At 42.2% G+C, this 24322-nt stretch overlaps 1 protein-coding gene across 3 annotated transcripts in view; it reads right to left on the bottom strand.

Annotated features, from left to right (window-relative positions):
* Positions 1-7177, bottom strand: part of PRUNE2 (prune homolog 2 with BCH domain) — a 291389-nt gene extending 284212 nt beyond the window's left edge. For all 3 annotated transcript variants that reach the window (XM_069576309.1, XM_069576310.1, XM_069576307.1), the window contains exon 1: positions 6864-7177. In XM_069576309.1, the coding sequence (XP_069432410.1) occupies positions 6864-6899 (36 nt within the window). In that variant the 5' untranslated portion in view covers positions 6900-7177. The remainder of the gene's footprint in view (positions 1-6863) is intronic.
* Positions 7178-24322: the final 17145 nt, after the last annotated feature.

The raw sequence follows: 24322 nt of genomic DNA, 5'->3' as shown, positions 1-24322 counted from the left end.
CACTGGGAAGGAGAGTGGTCTGCAGGGATCATCTGGCTAGCTGGCCACTGGACTCATCTGGATGTCTGAGATACAGTGGGTGGGGAAGGGATGGAGGAAAAGTAAGTCCCAGTTGGAGAAACCAGATGGATACTAATGCCATTCACTGAGACAAGGAACTGCAGGAAAGGACACCTTGGGGGCAAAGGGACAAAAGTAGCCATTGTTTCAAGCTCTGCACTGAGGGCTGTAGGTACATTATTTTGGCTTTCTGACAAGGCTGGAAAGTTGGTATCACTATCGCATTTTTCAGATTAAAAACCCAAGGCTGTAATATCAGCTTAGTTTTTCTGACCCAACCTTTGTGGATCTAATTTTTCAGGGCAATCTAGTGCCCAATTAGCCTCCCAAGAGCTCTTAAGAAGAAAGATGACTTTTCCTTAGAAACCAAAGCCCAAAGCCACAGAGCTCAGATAGAAATGGATTTGGAACGTTGCCAGAGACTTTGAGTAGGTTACTCTGGGCCCCGTGGCAGGGCGGCCATGTGTGATTGTGCATAATTACAATGTGCACAAATGTAATATTGTAATATTATAATTACAATCATAATGCAATGTGTGATTGCATACTGCACAAACTCAGAGGGCACCAGTCACAGCAGAGTTCCCGTGAATTCTGCCTCCTGAATACATCAGCCCTGCCCCTCCCCAGTCTCTTTTCAAAGAAAGACTCCAAGCTCCATGACTCTAGGGTTCCAAAAGAATCAGTGACCAAGGCAACACCATGCACTTGACCTCTCTGGTCCCAGAGCTTCTTTCCTCTTTTGCAGCCTTCATTCAGACGCAGGTGCTTACCCCTCACCCTCTTCCCTGCTCATCGAGTACCCTAAGGAGAAGCAGATGTAAGGGAAGAGTGACCCGTCCATCATTAGACCACTAGTGCTTACAAGCGCTTCCCAGGGGGATATACCAAATCTAAAACATTGCTAATATCCGCCCAAATAAATGCTACAGAGAAACAAACAAGTTATACAAAAGCTGTCACTTTTTTATCTAGTTATAAAATATTCCCCGAATTTCTGATTAAAGAGTGTCCTTGCTCACCTGATTGTATCTTCCCAGATCCGAGGTGCTGTCTGAACAGCAGTCACCAATTCTTTATCTTTGAGGAAGACCAATACACTCTGAGATTTACCCTGAAAAAGTCTGTTCTCTGGCCCCAGGGCCAGGACAAACCACAGCTCTCCAATTTGAAATTTCAGGCAGTGAGAAATGGAGCTGACTCTAGGACTAAAGCAATCAAGGGCTCTTTTCTCATCAGCCCCTAAAGCGGTGACTCCACATTCCCAGAAGTGCTTTGGATTCCTGAGTTTCATGCTTGGGAATATTCTAACAAGAGGCACAGTCTCAAGTGCGCCAGCCCTGGCTTATGATGGGGAGGGAGCTGATCCTGTGGTCTGTGATCAGAATGAGCTCAGCTTTCCAAATGAAACTGCTCTACCAGCATCTCCATCCTTCTCAGTCCTTACCACCGTGGCCCTTTAAAAGGTATGGAACATTCATTTTAAAGATGCTTTTTATTGATAAATATGACCTTGTTTCTATAAAGGAAGTCAGGAAGGATATATTTCTCAATTTCCAATCAAGATGATTCCTCTGCAGACACACTGCAGTGTTTTTCTTTTTTTGAAACCTCATCTCCTCTATCAGCTCTGATGTGGTTGATCCTTTGGAGTTGTGAATGTGCTTCCTTGTCCCTATGCCACATAGCAGAGTGTCAGTTGACATTTAGGGTCACCCAGGATTTTTCTACTACAGAAGGCCACATATGGACCAGTTCCCACTGCAGAAATGAGCCCTTCATCTGCAGAAGGCACTGCTCGAGGGCAGATGCATTCCCCAGACTCTGGCGGTGACGGTGACCCTCTCCCCACGGCATTCCTGGGATATTGATGTGCTCTGTATCCTTCTGCCAGCAGCTGACACTTCCCCCAATGCTGGCTCATGACCCAGCTCTAGGGCATGAGGGCTGCAGCGACCCCCAGCCCTGAGCACCTCTTGACTTGTATCAGCTGGTGCGGTCTGGCAGTGGGAGAGGCTCAGTAGCCAGGCTGCCCCGTGTAGAGACCCTGGCTTCCTACCAGTCAGTATTCTAGGGGCCTCATTCCTCATTTAGCTCCTCTTTTTTTCCACAGTTCATGGGAACTTGGACCATTAACTGACATCATAAGGCTGCCTTGGCCTGAACACTTTTTTGAGCTAACCACTATGACATTGGAGGACATTTGCCAAATCACAGGCTAGGGCTCAAAGCCCTCATTCCCACCCCATCTTCAATTTCTCTTACCACAGAAAGAGCCTAAGAGTGACGAAGACACCACTACAGAAAGGGTGTAACTGAAAATGGAAAGTGCAGCTAAAATGTAAGGATAGATCTGGAACTATGGATTTGATCTCTGTCCCTATTTCAGCTCAGAATGGAAAAGCAGGTGGAAAAGTCAAGTGGGCACTGGCAGGAGAAAAAGAAAGCGTGTTTTTGCCCTTATTTCTAGTTCGAGCAGTGAGTATCCAGATCAGAAACATAGCTGGAGGATCAAATAATGACTTTTTCAAAATAAGGGTTACCTATGTGTGGTTATCCCTCAGAAGTGACTTGTTCAGGCTGATCTGTGATGGCCGAAACTTAGAAAGGAATAAACCACGGCAACTGAAGGATCACTTTGAAAAATGATTCTCTGCAAAACAATCATCTTTTGCTTTGCAAAACAATTCTCAATAGACTGGGAAAAAATTCTAAGTGGTCAGTAAAAACAGGAAGATATATTCATCTTCCTGTATAATAAAATAAATACTAGTTTTAAAAAAGAAAAAGAAACATAGCTGGGTTCTCATAAGGGGAAGGGAACCCAGGTAACAAGCATCATCCTTTGATTTCCATCCCTACTACCTAGGGGGGGTTTTGCTCTCCTGGTGCTTATTCTAGTCTCTTGATTGTTTTAAAAATAACTGAATCAGTTCCCTAGTTGTCTGGAAGGCACCACTTCTAGAGACTGTGCTTGGAAGGAGTGACTATTTCCCTTGCTGTCCTCCGCCTTCAGCTAAGGTGTTTTACAGAGAAACTGCAGGTACCCAAGCGTGTTCTTACCAGGCAGGAGGCAGGCCCCCTTGAGAAGCATTTGAGCTCCAGAAGAGGGTGATCTCTCTTAGGCCACACTTGAGGTTTACTTTTGTCATTTCTCATAAATGCCACATATTCTCACAAATGAAGGGGAAGTATCAGAAGGGTAAATTTAAGGAAAAGTCAGATGGGATTAAGCAACTGAATCTGCCCCAGTTTGAGGACTAGCAGAAAAAAGAATTAGGATACCACTCTCCCAATTTCAATAGAAATAAGCTTCAAGCTAAAGCTGAGGCTCCAGTATTTTGGCCACCTCATGCGAAGAGTTGACTCGTTGGAAAAGACTCTGATGCTGGGACGGATTGGTGGCAGGAGGAGAAGGGGACGACCGAGGAGGAGATGGCTGGATGGGATCACAGACTGGATGGACATGAGTCTGAGTGAACTCCGGGAGTTGGTGATGGACAGGGAGGCCTGGCGTGCTGCAAGTCATGGGGTCGCAAAGAGTCGGACACGATTGAGCGACTGAACTGAACTGAAGCTTCAAGCTACCTGATTAAAAATGAAAAACCTTCCTTCTACTTCAAAGATTTCTGCTCCACCCAAGGGCCTGGTCTAGAACAGCAGAGCTTCTCTCCTCACAATGACAGATGAATAATAAATGCTCCTAGTCAGAAGAAAGGGCATACAAAAAATTTCTCCAAAGTTTTGGTTATTGGAGATTTTATCTATGGCTAACAGTAATTTCATTTTACAGTTTAAAATTTCTTTGGTCTTTGAAACTAGCTAACTCCAGTGATGAAGAGGTTATGTTCACGCAACAGAACAAGACCCTACAGGGCCTGCCTGGAGCAGACTCCTCCCCTCCCGCATTCTCCATCTGCCTCTGCAGAAAAACTTTAACCTCCTCGGCCTTCCTTGAGCTCCAAAGAATAAATTTGATCAGAGAAGAGAAAAAAATGCAGAAAGAAAGAAAAACAAGACAAAACCATAAGAATTTAGCCATTAAAAAATGTCAAGGACCTTCAGTTCCTTCTTAAGCGTTATAGATAATATTCTGAGCTATATCCTTTGAGCTGTTTTTCAGACACTGAAACCCCATCAGGTAGAAGTTAACTATATGCTGCCCAGAAGCACATAGGTCCCAGAGTGGTTGGAACCAGAGAAGGTCTGAAACTGGTGAGGTCCCAATTACCTCATCACCAACCAATCAGAAGAATGCTCATGAGTTGATCATGTACCCCACAACACCCCTGTCCCTCATCATGACTTTTAAAACCTTTCTGTAAAAGTTATTGGGGAATTCAGGCCTTTTGAGTACTAAATACTGGACTCCTTGTTTGGAACCTGAAATAAATATTGTATTTTCTTGTACCATAACCCAGTGTCAGTAGACTGGCTTTATTGAGTGCAAGCAAGCCAACCCAAGTTTGGTTTGGTAACATTAAGACTTTGAAAGGGAATTGGTTATTTCAAATCATTAAAAGATATATATCATATGTACAGAATATCAAAGAAAGAAATCAAGTAGGTAGGAAATAATCCCTAATGGGATTTAATGGCTAAATGCCCATTAGACATTTTTTTAGGTTTCATAAAGATAAATCTATATCAACTTCTGATGGAAAATGGCTTAAAGATAACACCTAAATTCAATCTCGTTCTGGTCTAATAAAGTCTAGGTGAGAACCAGCATGATAATTTTCTTCTCCCTAAAGTGTTTCCCAAAGGATTAACCTAATTTTTTAAAACCCTACCATTCTATTGTGAATAAACCCCTCACAAATGAATGTCATAATTACTAACTTAATTATTTTCTCCTAAACAAAGAGTATACATATCTCCTCTAAAGTAAAAGGTTTACCTACTACTATAGTTGAATGTTGTATATTCAGTAAAATTTTTATTTGCCTAGAAAATATAATTTGTCAGGGGAAAAATGACACTAAAAGGAACCAAACCACCTTTCCTATGGCTAAAGATGAAAGGTTACTTGTGATCGCCAACAAAAAACCTATTACAAGAAAAAAGATAAAATTAGCAGTAATTATTCTTCCAGCTACTGCAGGAAACTGGGAATAGTATTACAAACAATCACTTCTTTTTCATGTCTTTTTGTTTCTTTAATGATGAAGAACAACTGTTCCTCTAATGAAAGGACTCAGTAAATAAACTTCAGCATGACTTTCACCTAATTAATCTGAAACAGGGAATTTTTCACCTCAGCAATTGCTCTTCGGCTCTGAGACAAACCTCTTGCTCCCATCAGATCCCACAATCTAAATGTTTACTATTAAAATAAATGTGACAGGAGTAGAACATAGGCGCAGTTTACAACTGCATGATGGTTGATCACCATTTTTTTATCCCTGAAAAAAAATGAGTAAGTTGCCAAAATTGATCTTTTTTGATCATTTCTCACTTAATGTTAGAAAACAAAGAGCATAGTTACACTATCAGAAATGCAATAAAGAAAAAAAGAAATGCAAGTATTTCAGTTTTTTCCTTCATGTGCTCAAGCAAACCTGTAAGAGGGTCAGCAGTAAACACAGAAAGAATCACAAACCTCCTCGATTCTGAAATCCCCACAGATTATCACTCTCTGGGAGGCTTAAGGTAGAAAGCAAAGTATTTATATTAGCATTAGTCAACTTTAAAGGTCTCTTAAAGGATACTTACAGTTAAATCTTTGTAAGAATCAACTTTAATAGTCTTTTAAAGGATACTTACAGTTAAATCTCTGTAAGAATCACATATTCGTCTTCACTCCCTTTGTTGTGCAAGGGTAAATGAGTTACAGGAAAAAAAAAAAATCCCTGCAAATACCGTGCCTTGTGATTAAGACGTCATCTTAATGCAGACTTCGTATTTTGGCTTTTATGAAGGTTTAAAGGTTAAAGGCAACATAAATTATGCAATTCCTTCTATGCCAGGCCTATAAAAGGTGCTTTCAGTGTTCATTAAAGATATTGCTTCCAAATGGGCAAAAGCCGTTCTGTTAAGTGCCAAAAGAGAAACATTTCCATTAAGCTCATTACTGCAATGCTGGAGAGCCAAAACAATTTGGAATCAGGAAACTGCTAGAATCTATTGTTCCAGAATGTATAGCAACTGTCAATATACACAGTGAGGAACTACTCTTCACTGTTTGGACAGCATACAGTAAAACAGAGTCAGCCAACACGCTGGTCTGCTTCCAGGAGAAAGATAATCTGGAAAACCCCAAAGCAACAGCAACAGTTGAGGTTTTCCCCTTCTGCCTCTGCCACAAGAGACAGACCTGAATAGGGCCCAGAGAGACTCGATTCAGACTAGAATACCCCTGACTCCCGCCCAGGAAGGAGCATGCCCCATGTAAGGGATGCTCGGGTAAACTGCTATTCTCACACATTGCTCTAGGTCGGCATTACCACTTCCTCATTTAGGTTTTGTCATCCCTCCAGCTAAAGTACAGCTTCTTTTCCCTTTACACTTAAGCGTACTGCGTCTGCAGAAGTCTGGGCTCTTTTATCGCAAGGAACACCACATCCATTTATCCTCTAGCCTTCTGGGCCAAACTGTTGATTTGGCTGGATCTGCGTCTCTCCAACTACAAGCCAAAGAGGTCAGAGCTGGACACACAGAGTCGCAGAGATTCTTTCCAGAGGACAGCCCGCACTCCCTGACAACTAAGTAGCAAAGTTGTTTCCTCCTCCTCTGCTGTGATGCCCACCCATCAACACGCGCGCGCGCGAACCACCGCACACAGCTTTGCGCCCTCAACTTACCAATTTAGACTTGGCGCGCTGCAAAAATTCTTCCATGTCGTTGAGAAAGGTATGGACCGGAGACACCCGGAGGGCGCAGAGGACTATCTCCTCCCGGGCGAGAGGAGCCGGGTCCCCGGAAAGTGGCCGCCGGGGACGCAGCAACCAGCTGCTCCCTCCTACCGCTCGGAGGCAGCTGAGGTTGTGGCTGAGCTCTCGGCTGTCGCCTCCCAGGGCTCCCCACCCCACCCCGAGCCCCGCCGCCCGCTCGGAGCGTCCGACTCTCCCCTAATAAGGAAAGTGGGTGTGACGCCCGGGAGCCCCAGGGCGCTCCTGGCACGCTGGCTGGCACGCGCCTGTGGGGCCGGAGCTCCGGGGCTGGGGCGCGGGGGCGGGAGTGTTGGCGGATGGCGAGGGGCTCCTCCGCCAATCGCAGGGCCCCGCTGCGGCCTCCTGACGTGGCGCGCCGAAAGATGCTGCAACCATGGACAGCGCCCAGAAGTGTGAGCCAAGTGCAAGGGGCTGCTGCAGAGGGAGGCTCTGCCGCAGGCACCGCCGCTGTCAGCCAGGGGAGGTCGAAAGAGGGAAGAGAGGCCCCCAGAGAGCTCCCCTCCTCGGCCAGGGCCTTCCTGGTTGGCTGGCAAGTTACAGAGAGCTCCTGTGGTCACTTAATGAGCCGGCTCTGCTGGCCTGGCCAGGGGACACACTCAGCTAGATTGTGGGGTGGAGGGGGTTACTGCTCAGCTAACAGCGGTACGACCTTGATGGAAAATAATAGGAAGAGCAGGCTAGGAGGTTGTGGTAGGTTGCATCTTTCCTCCTTGCTCTCAAAACATACCTGCCCAGCAACAGACCTCTGCAGTTCACCCTAATTGGGTACCCTTATGTTGGCCCTGGGGCTATGGATACATACATCCTTCTGCAGTCGCAATCCCCATCCACTCTGACATGTGTGCTCAGCAACAGTGAGGGCGACAGAACCTCCTTCCTGCATAAGGGTCTGTGTTTGTACAAGATCTTCAGATCATTTCTCTGTACATTAAAGTTTAAGAAGTACTGCAATAAACACTTAAACTCATAGCCATGAACCTTATTTTAAGCCACAGAATATTGCCATGTGGACCCTCTAGCCTGCCTTATCATGGGCCCACATATATCTGGGCTTTGGCATACCTGCCTGTAATGCCCTTCCTGCCCTCCCACCAGCCCCACTGCCTGGCTAACTCATGCTTCAGCCGTCAGCTTAGAGGAGTGACCTCAACATTGACTACACTTCAAAATCACATTAATAGGGCTTTAAAAAAAAAAATACTGCTTCCCAGGCTATATTCCAGACCAATAGAATCAGTTGCTCTAAGAGCAGGGAGACTGCATCAGTCTGGTATAAAAATGCTCCAAGCGATTCCCACATGCAGGCCAGGTATGATCATCTGGTACACAAACTTTAGTGTATATCTGAACCACCCAGAGATGTACTAAAACATGGATTTTTGTGCCTCACTCAGAGAATTTCAGGCTTAATAGATCTGTTTAAAGAGCCTGAGAATTTCCATTCTTAACTATCTCCCAGGATTTGCTGATGCTGCTTAGATGTTATCTTCCTCCAGGAAGCCTCCTCTGATCTACCTCTCCCTTTCCACCCCCATACTGAGTCAGTTGCCCCTTTCTTGTTCTCTCAAAGCAACCTGTAATGTCTACTATATTAGAAATTGCCTGATTACTTGTCTGTTCTCCACCAGGCTGTGAGTTCTATGAGAACAAGGACATTGCCTATCTCATTCATTGATGTATCCCTAACACAGTTCATTCCATACATAAATTTCAATAAATATATCTTAATGAATAAATGTACGTATGAAAGGTTTCTCTCTTTCTCTCTCTCATCTTGTGTGTGTATGTGATTATCCAACTGTGTTTTTTTTTTTTTAATTCAGGAGGACCCAATAAAAAGAAATCAGTTGAGTCTACAGATCTGATTAAGAGAGAGTGATGGGAATGTTAAGCTCTGATTTACATTCAGGCGATGAGCTGTATGGAAGCTGCAGATTCTATCAGCTTTCTTTGCTGACTTAAGTAATTTAAAACCATCCAGGTAAAGCAAGTGTCTTGTCAGCCTTTAAATCTCTGAAGTTAATCACAATTCAAGTAACATTACTGAGAAAAATTCCTGAGAATGCTTTGCCTCTGACTCCATTGGGGAATTTAGTGACAATCACTCAGTTCCTCTGAATTTTTATTTTAACCACTTTGGGTAGGTATTATATAGCCTTGAGTTTTCTTGACTTTTTCTTCTTATGGACTCAAATGTATAACACCTATCTCCCTGAGTTTTTCTCCACCAACAATGTTTCTGCAAAAAAGTTTATAAAGATTTATATCCTCCAGGAAGCCTTCTTGAACTGACCACTTATATTAGTTTCCTGAGGCTGACGAAACAAATTACCACAAATTCAGTGGCTTAAAACAACCCTGGTGGCTTAGATAGTAAAGAATCTGTCTGCAATGCAGGAGACCTGGGTTTGATCTCTAGGTTAGGAAGATCCCCTGGAGGCATCTTCATCCCCTGGTATGGCAATCCCTGGAGGTATCTGCCAACCCCTGGTATGGCAACCCACTGCAATATTCTTGCCTGGAGAATTCCCATGGACAGAGGAGCCTGGCAGGCTACAGTCCATGGGGTCACAAAGAGTCGGTCATGACTGAGCACAAAGCACAAAGCTACATGAATTTATTATCTTACAGTTCTGTGGGTAATTAGTTTGACACAGGTCTCATCAGGTCAAATTCAAGAATTCAAGGTGTCAACAGAGTTCATTCCTTTCTGGAGTCTCTAGAATATCCTCTATTTTTTCTCCTTCTCCAGCTTCTAGCAGCAGCTCACATTCATTGATTCATGGCTGCCTTTCTCTGTGTGCAAAGACAATAATGTTGCATCTCCCTGGTTATCTTTCCATAGCACATATGCCTCTGTCTCCCTCCTTCTATCTCTCTCTACCACTTTTTAAAGAACTCTTATTACATTGGATCTACCCAGATAATCCAGGATAATTTCCCCATGTTAAGGTCAGTTGATTAGCTACCTTAATCCCCCTTTGCCATGTAAAAACATATTAACAGGTTCTGAGGATTAGTATGTAGTCATCTTTTGCTGTTGAGTCACTAAGTCATGTCTGACTCTTTTGTGAACCCATGGACTGTAGCCTGCCAGGCCCCTCCATCCATAAGATTCTCCAGGCAAGAATACTGGACTGGATTTCCATGCCCTCCTGCAGGAGATCTTCCTGACCCAGGGACTGAACCTGTGTCTCCTGCATTGGCAGGCAGATTCTTTGCCACTGAGCCACCAGGGAAGCTCCATGGTCATCTTTGGAAAGCCATTATTCTACATACTGTACAACCCATTCCCCAAATTATTTGGGAGTTATTAGTCTCTGATCCTCAGTTTCTTATCATTCCGAGAAATCTTATCTTATTGAGAAATCTAGTGCCTTTAACTCTAAATTAGAAATCATCGACCCTGGCTACACAATGGTACCATCTGAGGGACTTTGAAAAAATATTGATGTTCCAGCCCATCTCTAGAAATTCTGATCTGAGTGGTCTTGAGAGGAATCCAGGCGCATCAGGTAATCCTCTGTATATTCAAAGTTGGGGACCACTGAAAGTGAAAGTTGCTCAGTTGTGTCTGACTCTTTGCAATCCCATGGACTGTACAGTCCATGGAATTCTCCAGGCCAGAATACTGGAGTGGGGAGCCTTTCCCTTCTCCAGGGCATCTTCCCAACCCAGGGATCAAACCCAGGTCTCCCATATTGCAGGTAGATTCTTTACTAGCTGAGCCACAATGGAAGCCCAAGAGTACTTCAGTGGGGGCCACTGCTGTTAGGTAAACTTGCATTCCCCTACTCACCCAAGTACAAAATCGGGTGTTCCGTTTGATTTGCAACTTTCTCCTACCCCTTGTGGCCAATTAATTCCCAAGTCCAGTGTCTTCAACCTTTGAAAAAGCCTCCTCCAACTTTCTTTCTGTTCCACGTGCCATTATTGTAACTCAAGTATCGGATCTGAGCCTAAAGGCCACTTCCCCTTCTCTCTAGAGGCCTCTGCACTTGTCTGTAGGATGCTCCCATTTCCTCTACTCTTTTCACTCTCAGGTTTCTTGATTCCTGCTCAGGTTTCTGAGCACTCTTCATTTTGAAATTATTTGAGTAGATTAGTAGAATGGTTCTTATGGACTGCATGCCTATTGAAGCTTTAAAGCCCAAAGTGAAGGCATTAAGAGGTGGGGCCCTGGGGAGTTAACCAGGTTTAGATGAGGTCATGAGAGTAGAGCCTTCTTGACAGGATTAGAGCCTTATAAAAAGAGGAAGAGACCAGAGAGCTCACTCTATCCCTCTCTCTCTCCACCATGTGAGAATATAGTAAGAAGTGACCACCTGCAAGCCAAGAAGAGGGCTCCCACCAGGAACCAAATGGAACAGCATCTTGATATTGGGGTCCCCAGCCTCCAGAACTGTGAAAAATAGCCATCTGATGTTTAAGTTGCCCAGTTGATGATATTTTGTATAGAAGCACAAGCAGACTAATACAGCAGTAGTGCTGGGAAAAAGAAGGCTTTAAGGATCATCTAATGCCATACCCTTATTTTACTGAGTAGGTAACCAAGTCCTAGAGTAGTTCAATATCCTCTTGGGCTAACAGAGCTACATAGAAGCAGAGCCAGGATTGAAGCTCAGTTCTCCATTGTTCATTCCTTCAGCATGTATGGATCATTAACTATGCTCAGGTAGATATTATGCCCAAACTGAAATGTATAAGGCAAGAACCCTGCCCTCAAAGAGCTTGGAGTCTAGTCACTGTAATACAAAGAGATGCAGTGATTGAGAAAAGCATAGGGTATTGTACTAGTTGAGATGCTATTTGGCCTAGTGACTACAGTCTGGATTCTCATCCTTGCTGTGGTAGACTGAACATGCAAATTCTTTGACATTCCTCCCAGTAAGAAGTTGGGTCTATGTTCCCTTTCTCTTGAGTCTTGGACAGCTCCATGACTTTCTCAGCAATAAAATACAGCAGAAGTATCATCATGACAGTTTCTATGATGTGGCTTTAAGAGGCTGACAGCTTCCATATTCTGTCTTATGGAGTACACACTCTTGGAACCTAGACACATAGCAGCCACATGGAGAAGAACTAAGGACCCTGACTAACAGCACGGTCATGTGGTCAGCCATCCTGGAAATAAGATTTTCTAGCCCCAGTCAAACCACCCAGCCAATGCCATGTGCAACAGAGTTAAGCTCTCTCTGTTAAGCCCTGCCCAAATTCTTGACAGACAATAGAACAATTGTTATGATAAGCCATCAAATTCCTGGGTAATGTGTCATACAGCAATAGATAACCAGAACATCTGACCGGTAACATCACACATAACTGGGCAAGTTATCTTTTTAAGCTTCAGTGTCTTCATCCATAAAATGGATTTAAAAAGTAGAATTACTCTGAAAGTTAAACACAATAATATAGGCAAAGTGCCCTATTCCTGGCCTGTAGAGACCACTGGTCTTTACAAATTCTAACAAAAAAAAGAAAAACTTAATCCACTAGCTTGAAGCAGAGACAAGACCTCTATGAAGAGAACTCAAAAGAGGGATCAACTGTGGATGGATCAGCAGTCACTAAAAAATGTGAAATTATTATATTGTATAAGCATAATGTATTTATTATGTATACTTATTATATATTTTATAATATAATTTGTGTATATCCTACATCAAGCACCACCTTCTAAAGGTTACACTCTTTTGGAAACCTGGTTTTCATGCAGTGAGCTGTCTGTTTCAGAGACAGACACTGCAGATGCTCCAGGTACAGTGATGCTTCTCTGCAGTAACACATTCACCTGCACTACTCACTGATGCAATGGGAGGTCCTTACAGCAGTCTGCACGTTTTAATATTCCCAAATTACCACTCCCCACCCCACAGAGCTCTGGGTCTTCCCTTGACAGGCTCTCACCACAGTTTTGCACCCACCTCAAGGGGCTCTGATTGTATGCAGTGCCACAGTGAGGGCATCTGAAGTCCTCATGTCAGAGCCAGTTCTGCGTGCTGGATGTGTGCTTTTGGTCAAAGTCATTGACCCCTCTGATCATCTGTGCAATGGGGAAAATAATGCCTGCCCTTATTACTTTACAGGACTGTTGTACAATGTCAAATGCTAACATCCCTACTTATATTGGAAAATGCTAACGATGGAAGGGAGAATAATAAGGCAATCTTTTTGTTTGCTTAAAAAAAGATGGTACTGATGAACGTATTAGCAGGGCAGCAACGGAGTGGAAAGTGAAATGTGTTAGTCACTCAGTCGCGTCCAACTCTTCTGTGATCCATGGACTATATAGCCCACCAGGCTTCTCTGTCCATGGTTTTCCCAAGCAAGTATACTGGAGTGGGTAGCCATTCCCTTCTCCAGGCGATCTTCCCAACCCAGGAATCAAACCCAGGTCTCCTGCATTGCAGGCAGATTCTTAACCATCTGAGCCACCAGGGAAGCCCAACATGGAAACATATACACTACCATATTTAAAATAGATAGCCAGTGGGGATTTGCTATATGACTCAGGGAACTCAAACCAGTCCTCTGTGACAGCCTAGAGGGGTGGGAGGTGAGAGGGAGGGGACAATATGTATGTATACCTATGGCTGATTCATGTGGATGTATAGCAGAAACCAACACAATATTGAAAAACAGTTATCATTCAATTAAAAATAAGTAAATTAAAAACAAACAAACAAACAAAAAACTACATGACAAACGCCATCCTTTAAAGATGGGATGTGGCTGGAATGGCAGCTGCTGACTCACTGTTTGGGCACATTTCCAGGACAGCTTCCCTACTGACCAACCACACTTCCGATAAGTGTGGTCTCAAAGCGGATGTGTTATGCTTGCTGTTTTTAAATTATTCCACGTTACAAAAGATGCTCAAGAAAATGTGCCTCCCATTTTTACAAGACTTAAAAGCTTTTTGAGCCCATTTCAAGGACGAGAGGCTGAACAAGGACCAATGTGCATTAACTGGTTAATTAATGTGTTAATTAGTACCTCTCCTTTAGCTTTTAAACTACTGTAAAATGCTTGCTTTGCGCTCTCTAGGCGGTCAAATATTACCCATGTGGGCAAATAATATCAAAGGAATTGACTTTTTTCTTTCTATTTTAGCAAAGATCTCCAAAAATTTAAAGGTAGGCTTTGCAAGCCTTTTTAAAAAGGAATCCATCTATTCATAATCCTCTCTAAGCTTCTGTGAAGGAAGAGCAGTTACTGGAAATGTCAGCAGCTGGAGTGGTGAGTGGCAGGATCCAGGCCTCTTGGGAGAACGTCCTGAGAGTCAAATGTCCGGACTTCGAATAGGGCACATACAGCTTGCGTCATTTCTGGGAACCGCAGACATCTTGTAGAACAATGAATTTAATTTAAAAGGACAGCAGAGGAGAGGGAAAGTACTCTGGCTCTGTGAGTCATCAGGATAATGAGGCAGTGGCCGAGCTTTTGGATCTGTAGGCTGCTGCAAGATGTGGGGTGATGGTCCTCCTGTCACCACTTCTTCACAACCTACACTATTCAGGGCAGGTGGTTCAAGTTTTACTCACTCTCCTCCTGCACACAGATATCTTAGTTCCCTTCAAAACAATCCTTTATGTTTCAGAAGTTACAATATAAATTTTAACTTATGCATGATGGATCATGCCTTTCCACTGGGAAAGCATTTGGCAAGGGGAATGAATAATAACCATTTCCAAGTCTTGAGCGTCTACCCACATGATCTCTCATCCTTGAAACATCCTACAAGGTCCAGATAAACAGAGACTACAACTGATTCTATTTTAGAGATAGCAAAACTGAGGCCCACATTGCTTATCAACATGTCCAACAAAATCCTGACACTGAATTAAAATTTCCAAACCTTACTGTACACAATAGAGAATAAAAAAACAGACTTTAAAGATTCCAAACCCTTTTTATGAAAAGGCCAATGTTTACAAGCATGAAATATCACTTTAATCTTATACTAATATTACTAGCATTTTACTTTTCATTAAACAAATATATCCCAATGTTCACTCCAGCACTGTTTACAATAGCCAAGACATGGAAGCAACCTAAATGTCCATTGACAGATGAATGGATATAGATGTAATATTCCACTGATATATACACATATCATGGAATATTACTCAGCCATTAAGAAGAAGGAAATAATGACATTTGCAGCAACATGGATGGACGTGGAGATTATCATACTAAGTGAAATAAGTCAGAGAAAGATGAATATCATATGATATTGCTTATATGTACAATCTTAAAAAATGATACAAGTGAATTTACTTATAAAATATTAACAGATTCACAGGCTTACAGAGTGAACTTATGGTTATGGGGAGAGGGACGTGGGCAGGTGGGGAGACTAGGGGGAGGGATAAAGTATAAAGTAGGAACTATCATTATACTCATTCTAAAGATGTGCCAACTGTGGTACAAAGATGTACTTTGGTTAAAGTCATCCAATTCGGACATGGCCAGACCAGGACTCCAATTCAAATAACAACGTCCAGAAATGTACACCTGAAAATACTAACATGAAGCCTGGACAAGAAATAAGTATTCATCTGTTATTATTTCAATTGCTCTTCCACTACACTTAAGAATGAGATTAGTCACACTCTCACTCACCCAATACACTTGACCACATAGCTCTCACACCTGCTCTTCACAGATACACTAGCAAATTCACCAGAAGGAAAGAGGTAAATGTTGCAGAAGCTTGGGAATCATAAATTATTAAAAATTCCTACCATGGATTATGACTCAGCTAAACAGTCATTTCTTTTTTACCCAGCCCCCCTCAATTAAATGGTACTGATGGTCAAAGGCTTGAGGTTTAGTCCTTTGAATAGTGATTTTAGCATCTCCAGGTCTTTGTTTCTTAAGAAAATTGAAAGATTAGAGTGGATGTCTCCAACCTGAAAATTCTAGTTATAAAACTAAATCAAACAATCATTATAGATCCATTAGGAACATGAAAAAACATGAGGAAAACCTAAGTGTTACTCTCAATAAAAAGTCTTTGAATATTTTTGTAGCTTCATTTGTTTGTGTAAAACTCAGATGAATTATGTTAATATTGCATTAAAAGGTTTACCTGCAAAAAACAATAATAATAATGTGCTTTAAAGAGTATCAAATTTATAGCTCAGTAATGAAGAAATGTAAACCAAAAGGTTTGGAAAAAGAAAAATTAAGTATCAGGATTGATGAAAGTTATCTGGTTTCTTACACTTCAAAGGTAGATATCAGCAGAATTATCTATTCATGACACAAAGCCTGAAAAAGACTCAAATTTCAGGTTAAAGGATGCTGCTAAATTGTTGTTTAACAAAGACTATTGATTGTTCTTCTTATCCAGTGGTGATATTTCACTCAGGAAAAAGAAATTCAGTGTTCAATGTGTTTCTAGAAATGATGTATAGAAAGTAGAAAAATAAAACTTGGTATTTTAAGAAGTCCTACAAACTGTCAGTTTAAATAAGGGCAAAAAGTTATCCACTCTGCAATTCCCTGCTCTAAACTTCTGCATCACAAGACTACTGGAGTTCCAAAAGGGAAGGAAGAAGAAAATCCAATCCCATTAACATGGAGCCCTAGTGCCCAGCTGCAGCAGCAACTTCTTGGCTATATTTTCTTCAGCCTGAGCGCTGCAGCAAAGGACTTGCTTCCCAACAGACACTCTCAAGGTCTCCTTCACCCAGTCCCTAGGTTACACCACGGGCAATTAAGTACCCTTGGGAATTGCTGCCATCTAAGTGCTCTGTCTCCTCTCAAGGATTCAGGGGAATATTCCACTACACTTAGCTCAGAAATTGTAGTCAGGAACAGACACTACCTTTTCTAGATTCTAGATCCCTTCTCCCATGCTCCCACCCCCCAACGCTTTATTTTCTGTGAATGAAAGGGAAAAAAGCTCTAAAATTTTTTTTAGAATGTGGAGTCAGCAGCTGGGGCAAGCCTGCTCTATTAAATTAGTCTGAAACAGTAATAAGAACTTAATTTGGTCATTTGCTTATTTTAACAATAAAATGATATAGATCCATTTTCCTTCAATAGTGTAGTTAGTTAAAAAAAATTGTGTACAAACCACAAAAGGGAAGTCATTGTTTTCCGGGAAATGTCATGGAAATCACCAAAACCAGTCCCAATTGGTAGCTTTGGGGGATGGCAAATGTTTTATGCTAAATGCTATGTCATCCTCCAGATGCCAACTTGAAGGTAATTAGTCTCCACATCACCTGCCTCCTGTGGGGCTATAAGGTGCCAGAGGGCTGGGCTTTGGTCCTATTCCTCTCTGTATCTGCCACTGCACTCATCATACTGCCTGTTTATATAGGTCCTTAAATAATTATAGTAATAATTATTGATCAGTTACTCTATAACTGAAGCCTTAAGGAAGAGAGGATCATTAACCAGGTAGAAATAGGGGAAAATGGAAGTACTTTTGAAATATTTTATTAGGTTCTGTAAAGGGATTGAAATGGTAGTTTTCAATTGTACTCTAAGACAATATCTTCCAGAACTCTGACTCAGATTAGCATAGATCTGAAAACATGATGGATGGAGAAACACAGAATCACTAAAAACAGAATTACTACTGGGCCACTGAAGTAAAGCAAGCAGAAGACACAAAGATACTTTTAAATAATCCCAAATATACATCTGTTAATTGCCCTTTCAATTCCTCAAATATTTGCGTATGCAAATATGCCCATTCAACACTGAATAATTAAAAGTGAGGCAGATAGTTGAACTCTGCACACAGCAGAAGGAGCCTGGAGAAAGGAAGCTGACTGGGGGAGGAGGAGGATGGAGAAAACCTGGATTTCTTCCCTTTGTGATAAGGAAGCCTAGTGAAGACCCAGAGCCCCCGCAGCTCTGGAAAGGGACACTCCCAAATAAGGACAATCTCTGTATATAGGGACAGTGTTTATCAAGCTCCTATTATGTTCCAGGCACTATTTTACGCACTGGAGATACATACAGGCATGTGATCTCTTAGAGACTTCAGTTGTAGGAAGACAGACAATAAGTTATTATATAAATAATTCAAAATATCAGAGGGTAGTGGATGGCATGAAGGAAAAGTAGAATGATTGGGGGAGGGCCAGGCCAACTCAGGATTAAGTGGCCAAGGAGTTTCTACAGAGACCTGAGTGATAAGAAGCTGCCATGTAAAGATGGAGAGAAGAGGGAACCTGAGGGGAAATGTGTTAGCAGATGTCAGGCCAGCATGGCTCCAAAACCAGCATCAACAGAGGAGCAAGAGGTGACTTACAGAGGCGAAACCATTTCATTAGGGCACTGGAGGTCATGGTAGGAGGTTAGAGTCTGAGTCCAGATAAAACAGCAGGTGGGTAACCATCAGAGGAGTAACATGGCCTCATGGCCACTCCAACGGCTATGTGGATAGCACTCCTGCTATATAGGCAGGAAGAGTTACAGACCTCTTATTGATCAAGCCTGTCATCTACACAGAAGATGGTGACGGCTTATATCAAGAGATGTACCAATGGGGAAGGAGAAAAGGAGATCATAACAACAACAATAACAATAGCAGTAATAATATATTTTGAAGGTGAAGCCGACATGAAAGTAGAATAAATCCAAAACCTATTAACTGACTAAATACTTTTAATGCTTTACTATGATGTTAGTACTGCTCTAATACATTGTACTAATAGAGCATTTTCCAATCTTGTGAAATTTACCAACAGTGAGAGTAATTACAACTAATTTCACAAAAAAGAATCTACAGAAAGAGATGAAAAAGACCAAATAAAAATGATTTAATGTAGCAAACACTGGAAATATCTTGATAGGCTAGTATTTGAACATTCTTCTTTTATTTTGGGAATTTGTTCAAAAACAAATTATTGGTGGGAAGTAGACCCCTGGCCTGTAGTTGCCATTGCAAAACAATTCTAGTGTGGCATGGATTTATCAGTTAATTAATATAAGATGCACAGAGCTTTCATTCATGGGATCTGATTCCACACTGACCAGGCAGCCTTTGACTATGATTTGTCTCTTCACAGAGGTCTGTCTACAGAGTAAAGAGAAAGAAGATGGCATATTCTTGATTGCCGAAGACCAGCTACCATTGTGATTTATTGTTTAGTCACTAAGTCGTATCCAACTCTTTGTGACCCCGTGGACTACAGCACCCAGCTTCCCTGTCCTTGTCCTTCAATATCTCATGAAGTTTGCTCAGACTCATGTTCACTGAGTTGATGATACCATCCAACCATCTCGTCCTCTGTCATCCCCTTCTCCTCCTGCCCTTAATCTTTCTCAGCATCAGGGTCTTTTCCAATGAGTCGACTCTTCACATCAGGTGGCCAAAGTATTGGAGCTTTGGCTTTAGCATCAGTCCTTACAAAAAACATTCAGGGTTGATTTCTTTTAGGATTGACTGGCTTAATTTCCTTGTTGTCCAAGAGATTTTCAAGAGTCTTCTTCAGCACCACAATTCAAAAGCATCAGTTCTTCAGTACTCAGTCTTCCTTATGGTCCAACTCTCAGATCCATACACGACTATTGGAAAAGACATAGCTTTGACTAAGCTGACCTTTATCAGCAAAGTGGTCTCTGCTTTTTAAGATGCTGTCTAGGTTTGTCATAGCTTTTCTTCCAAGGAGGAAGCATCTTTTAATTTCATGGCTGCAGTAACTGTCCACAGTGATTTAGGAAGGCAAGAAAATAAAATCTGCCACTGTATCCATTTTTCCCCATCTATTTGCCATGAAGTGATGGGACCAGATGCCATGATCTTCGTTTTTTGAATGTTGAGTTTTAAGCCAGCTTTTTCAATCTGTTCTTTCACCCACATCAAGACACTTTTTAGTTCCTCTTCACTTTCTGCCAGTAGAGTGGTACCATCTGCATATCTGAGGTTGTTGATTTTCCTCCCAGCAATCTTGATTCCAACTTGTGATTCATCCAGCCCAGCGTTTCACATCATGTACTCTGAATATCAGTTCAGTTACTCAGTTGTGTCTGACTCTTTGCGATTCCAAGAACCACAGCACGCCAGGCCTCCCTGTCCATCACCAACTCCTGTAGTCCACCCAAACCCATGTCCATCGAGTCGGTGATACCATCCAACCATCTCATCCTCTGTCGTCCCCTTCACCTCCTGCCCTCAATCTTTCCCAGCATCATGGTCTTTTCAAATGAGTCAGCTCTTTGAATCAGGTGGCCAAAGTATTGGAGTTTCAGCTTCAACATCAGTCCTTCCAATGAACACCCAGGACTGATCTCCTTTAGGATGGACTGGTTGGATCTCCTTGCAGTTAATGAAATATACAGCCTTGATATACTCCTTTCCTGATTTTGAACCAGTCCGTTTTTCCACGTCCAGTTATAACTGTCGCTTCTTGACCTGCATACAGATTTCTCAAGAGACAGGTAAGGTGGTCTGGTATTCCCATCTCTTTCAGAATTTTCCCAGTTTGTTGTGATCCACACAGTCAAAGGCTTTAGTGTAGTCAATGAAGCAGAAGTAGATGTTTTTGTGGAATTCCCTTGCTTTCACTATGATCCAACGGATGTTGGCAATTTAATCTCTGGTTCCTCTGCCTTTTCTAAATCCAGCTTGTACATCTTAAAGTTCTCGGTTCATGTACTGTTAAAGCCTAGCTTGAGGGTTTTGAGCATTACTTTGCTAGCATGTGAAATGAGCACAATTGTACAGAAGTTTGAACATTCTTTGGCATTGCCTTTCTTTGAAATTAGAATGAACACTGACCTTTTCCAGCCCTGTGGCCATTGCTGAGTTTCTAACTTTGCTGGCATATTGAGTGCAGCATTTTAACAGCATCATCTTTTAGGATTTGAAATAGTATTGTGATAGGAAATCTAAAAATAAATTATTTTACTTCACTTCATCTTCAATTCACCTTTACTGAGTTGGTAAATCTTTACTTTAAAAATTAAGAGAGAAAAAAAGGGAGGATCAGAATCAGGTTGAGTTGTCCAAGGTCACATAGCTAGAAAGTAGCAAAATTAGACTGCTGCTGCTGCTGCTAACTCACTTCAGTCGTATCCGACTCTGTGCGACCCCATAGACGGTAGCCCACCAGGCTCCCCCGTCCCTGGGATTCTCCAGGCAAGAACACTGGAGTGAGTTGCCATTTCCTTCTCCAATGCATGAAAGTGAAAAGTGAAAGTGGAGTCGCTCAGTCGTGTCCAATTCTTAGCGACCCCATGAACTGCAGCCTACCAGGCTCCTCCATCCATGCGATTTTCCAGGCAAGAGTACTGGAGTAGGGTGCCATTGCCTTCTCCGAAAATTAGACTACTGGGTTCAAATCCCACTTAATCCAAAATTTTCTGTGTAGGTCTGCTTTGCTTTTTTGGATCTAACTGGGGAGAAAAATGTGGTTAAGAAAACTGAAAAGAAGCTAAAACCACCCCATAGATATACCTTTAGAAGGACAGGAAGTTGAGATCTGGAAAGCCAGATGAAAGGAATAGAGAGAAGCCAGGGTAGACAATTTGGGGAGAATCTGCAAAATTTAAGTGAATGAAAAGTGGGAATTTTAGCTAAGTGCCATCTGTGATGTGTGAAATACTGGAAAAGGGGTGTGAGAGAAGGAATTTTAAGAAAGTGTATTATTTGCATAGACAGACTTCTACTGGGGAACATCTTCAGTAAAGATTTCAACTGTTTTCTGTGTTTGGGGGGATACCTGATTGGTGTTCCCTTTCTGAGACACCATTAAATAAACATGAGGCAATTAAGCTTTTTTGTAGGTTTCATAACTCTCTTGTGGAATTCAGTCTCACACAGAAAAGAGTAATCAAACCTGGACTCAAACACAGACTTGTCTGACTTCCCAAGTCCATGTCTCTTCCAGCCATACAATAGTGACTTCTAAACAAGCAAATAAAATACTCCTAGGGTTTTCTCTGGCTCACACAGTTGTGAAAGTTTCCATTATTACATCTCCACCAGCTTACTCATGTGGTTTTAGCTAGAGTCACGTGAAACACCTGTATAATTTTCACAAATTTTATTCTGTAAGCTTGGCAAAGGAAAAAATAAAACAATTGAAATAATGTTAGAGGAGGAAAGCTCATCTCCCTATTGTGATTGCTTTTTATGTCTGAACCAGTTATTCAGACACAGAGAGAACCATGTGAGTGTACTTCCTAGATGTCTTAAGGAATTTTTAGGGTAATTTCAACTGTATTTGACTGTAATGTTAGAGACTGATTTGACATTTGCAACTCCACAGGACCCTGAACCAAGTCAACAAATAGAGACAGAAGATGCCAGTGGTGCTCTTGGGAAGGAGATAGGCCACCATGTCCTGGAACATAGTAAGTGCTCGTTAAAGGTTTGTTAAATGGATGAATGATAAACAAATTTACAAATAGACAAATAAAGAGCCAAAAAACAACCCACCCATAATGGTTCAGTCCTAGTCACATCTCCAGGTTCTCAGTTGGTACCAGCAGTGTGAGAGCCAGCGATTTTTCAGCCGAGGAACTCAGTTGGCAGGGAGAGACCAAAGGCAAGGTTTTCTTCATTCTTTATTAGCTTCCTTTTCAGAATGTGCATCCGGTAAAATGGAAACTACTTCTCCTTTTCCCATCCCCAACCTTATCCCCAATTTCAACCTAATATCTTAATGCCACCGTTTAAATCTTTTAACCATCTTTTCCAGTCAAAATTTATTATTCTAGGTTCTCTTTTTGTCATGGTTTCCTCTGGTAAAGTGGGATAAATGGTGGTCCCTCTCCCTCCAAAATGTATGTTCATGTCCTAATCCCTGGAAACTATGAAGGAGACTTTATTTGAGAATAGGGTTTCTGCAGATGTAACTATGTTAAGGATTTTGAGATGAGATCATTTTTCCATGCAAGAGTACTGGAGTGGGTTGCCATTTCCTTCTCCACGGGATCTTCCTGACCAAGGGATCGAACCCAGGTCTCCCGCATTGCAGGCAGATGCTTTACCGTCTGAGCCACTAGGGAAGCGCCTGGATTTAAGGGTCGGCCCTAAATCTAATACCAAGTGTCCTTGTAAGAGAAAAGCAGAGGGCGATTAGAGACACAGAGACAGAAAGAAGGCAACGTGAAGACAGAGGCAGAAGTGATGCACCTCCACGTCAAGAAACACCAAGAATTTCTGGCACCCACCAGAAGCTAGGAGAAAGGCATGGACAGATTCTCCCTTAGAACCTTCAGAAGGAAGCAATCCTGTCTACATCTTGGTTTTGAACTTCTGGCCTCCAGAAGCATGACAGACTACATTTCTGTACTTTTAAGCCACCAAGTTTATGGTAGTTCTTTACACTAGCCCTAGAAAACTGACGTACTTGGCAACTGTGTTGTCCATCTCAGGCAAGTGTTAGTGATCAATTTATATTGCAACATTCTTACCAAGTGAATGGTAGAGATAGAAACCTAGAAATACCATCTCAAATGACAAACTTGAACAAAAGTGTTGGTGGAAGAAATATTTGGCAGTGTGTGATGATTTCAGTTGCACCATCCAACTTGGATTGGATGGGCTACTGCCTCTGATAAGAGAAAAGAGAAAATTGCAGAGACTATACTATTTGAAATGCTCCATAGGTGATCACTATGGAGGGAAGCTCAAATCCAGAAACTGATCTTATTTCATATTCATATTACTTGGTAAAAGATACATATCTTATAGATGGCTTTAAGTTACTTGGAATTTCCCCAGTGACTTTGAAGCAACATTGATGTCTGTGTGTAAGTGAGTTATAGGCCTTACAATCACAAGGCACAAGCGTTCCCCAATGGCATAAGTTGACGAACAGTCTCTTGCATCACTGCTGCACTCTTCCAGTGAGAACCAAATTATAGCATATATAAAATACAATCTTAGCATCATACAGCACTCTGTGGAAACTAGATCAAATGCTTTTTCAAGGGAGTTTAGTTTCTATTGGTGAGGCTACTTTGACTCCCTGACATTTGTTATGCAGATTAATTGGTTTCATAGAATCATTAAACCTCAGGGCTCACAAATTGAATCCAATCCTCCCACACTCCCATTCTGATGAGAAAACTGAGGCTTGTCTAAGAGCATATGGTCAGCTAGAGGTTAAGTCATTACCCCATGCATGTATTGGGTGGAAAACTATTCTGCTTACACACGGGAATTTCCTGAGTAGCTCCTTGTAGGTGCTTGTCGGAAACATGTGGGCTTCCCTGGTAGCTCAGGTGGTAAAGAATCCGCCTGCAATGCAGGAGACCTGAGTTCGATCCCTGGGTTGGGAAGATCCACTGGAGGAGGGCATGGCAACCCACTCCAGTATTTTTGCCTGGAGAATTCCCGTGGACAGAAGAGCCTAGCAGGCTACAGTCCATAGGGTCACAAAGAGTCG

This window comes from Ovis canadensis, chromosome 2 (assembly GCF_042477335.2).
Source record: "Ovis canadensis isolate MfBH-ARS-UI-01 breed Bighorn chromosome 2, ARS-UI_OviCan_v2, whole genome shotgun sequence".
Classification (NCBI taxonomy): domain Eukaryota; kingdom Metazoa; phylum Chordata; class Mammalia; order Artiodactyla; family Bovidae; genus Ovis; species Ovis canadensis.
This window is presented reverse-complemented; position numbering and strand designations above follow the sequence as displayed.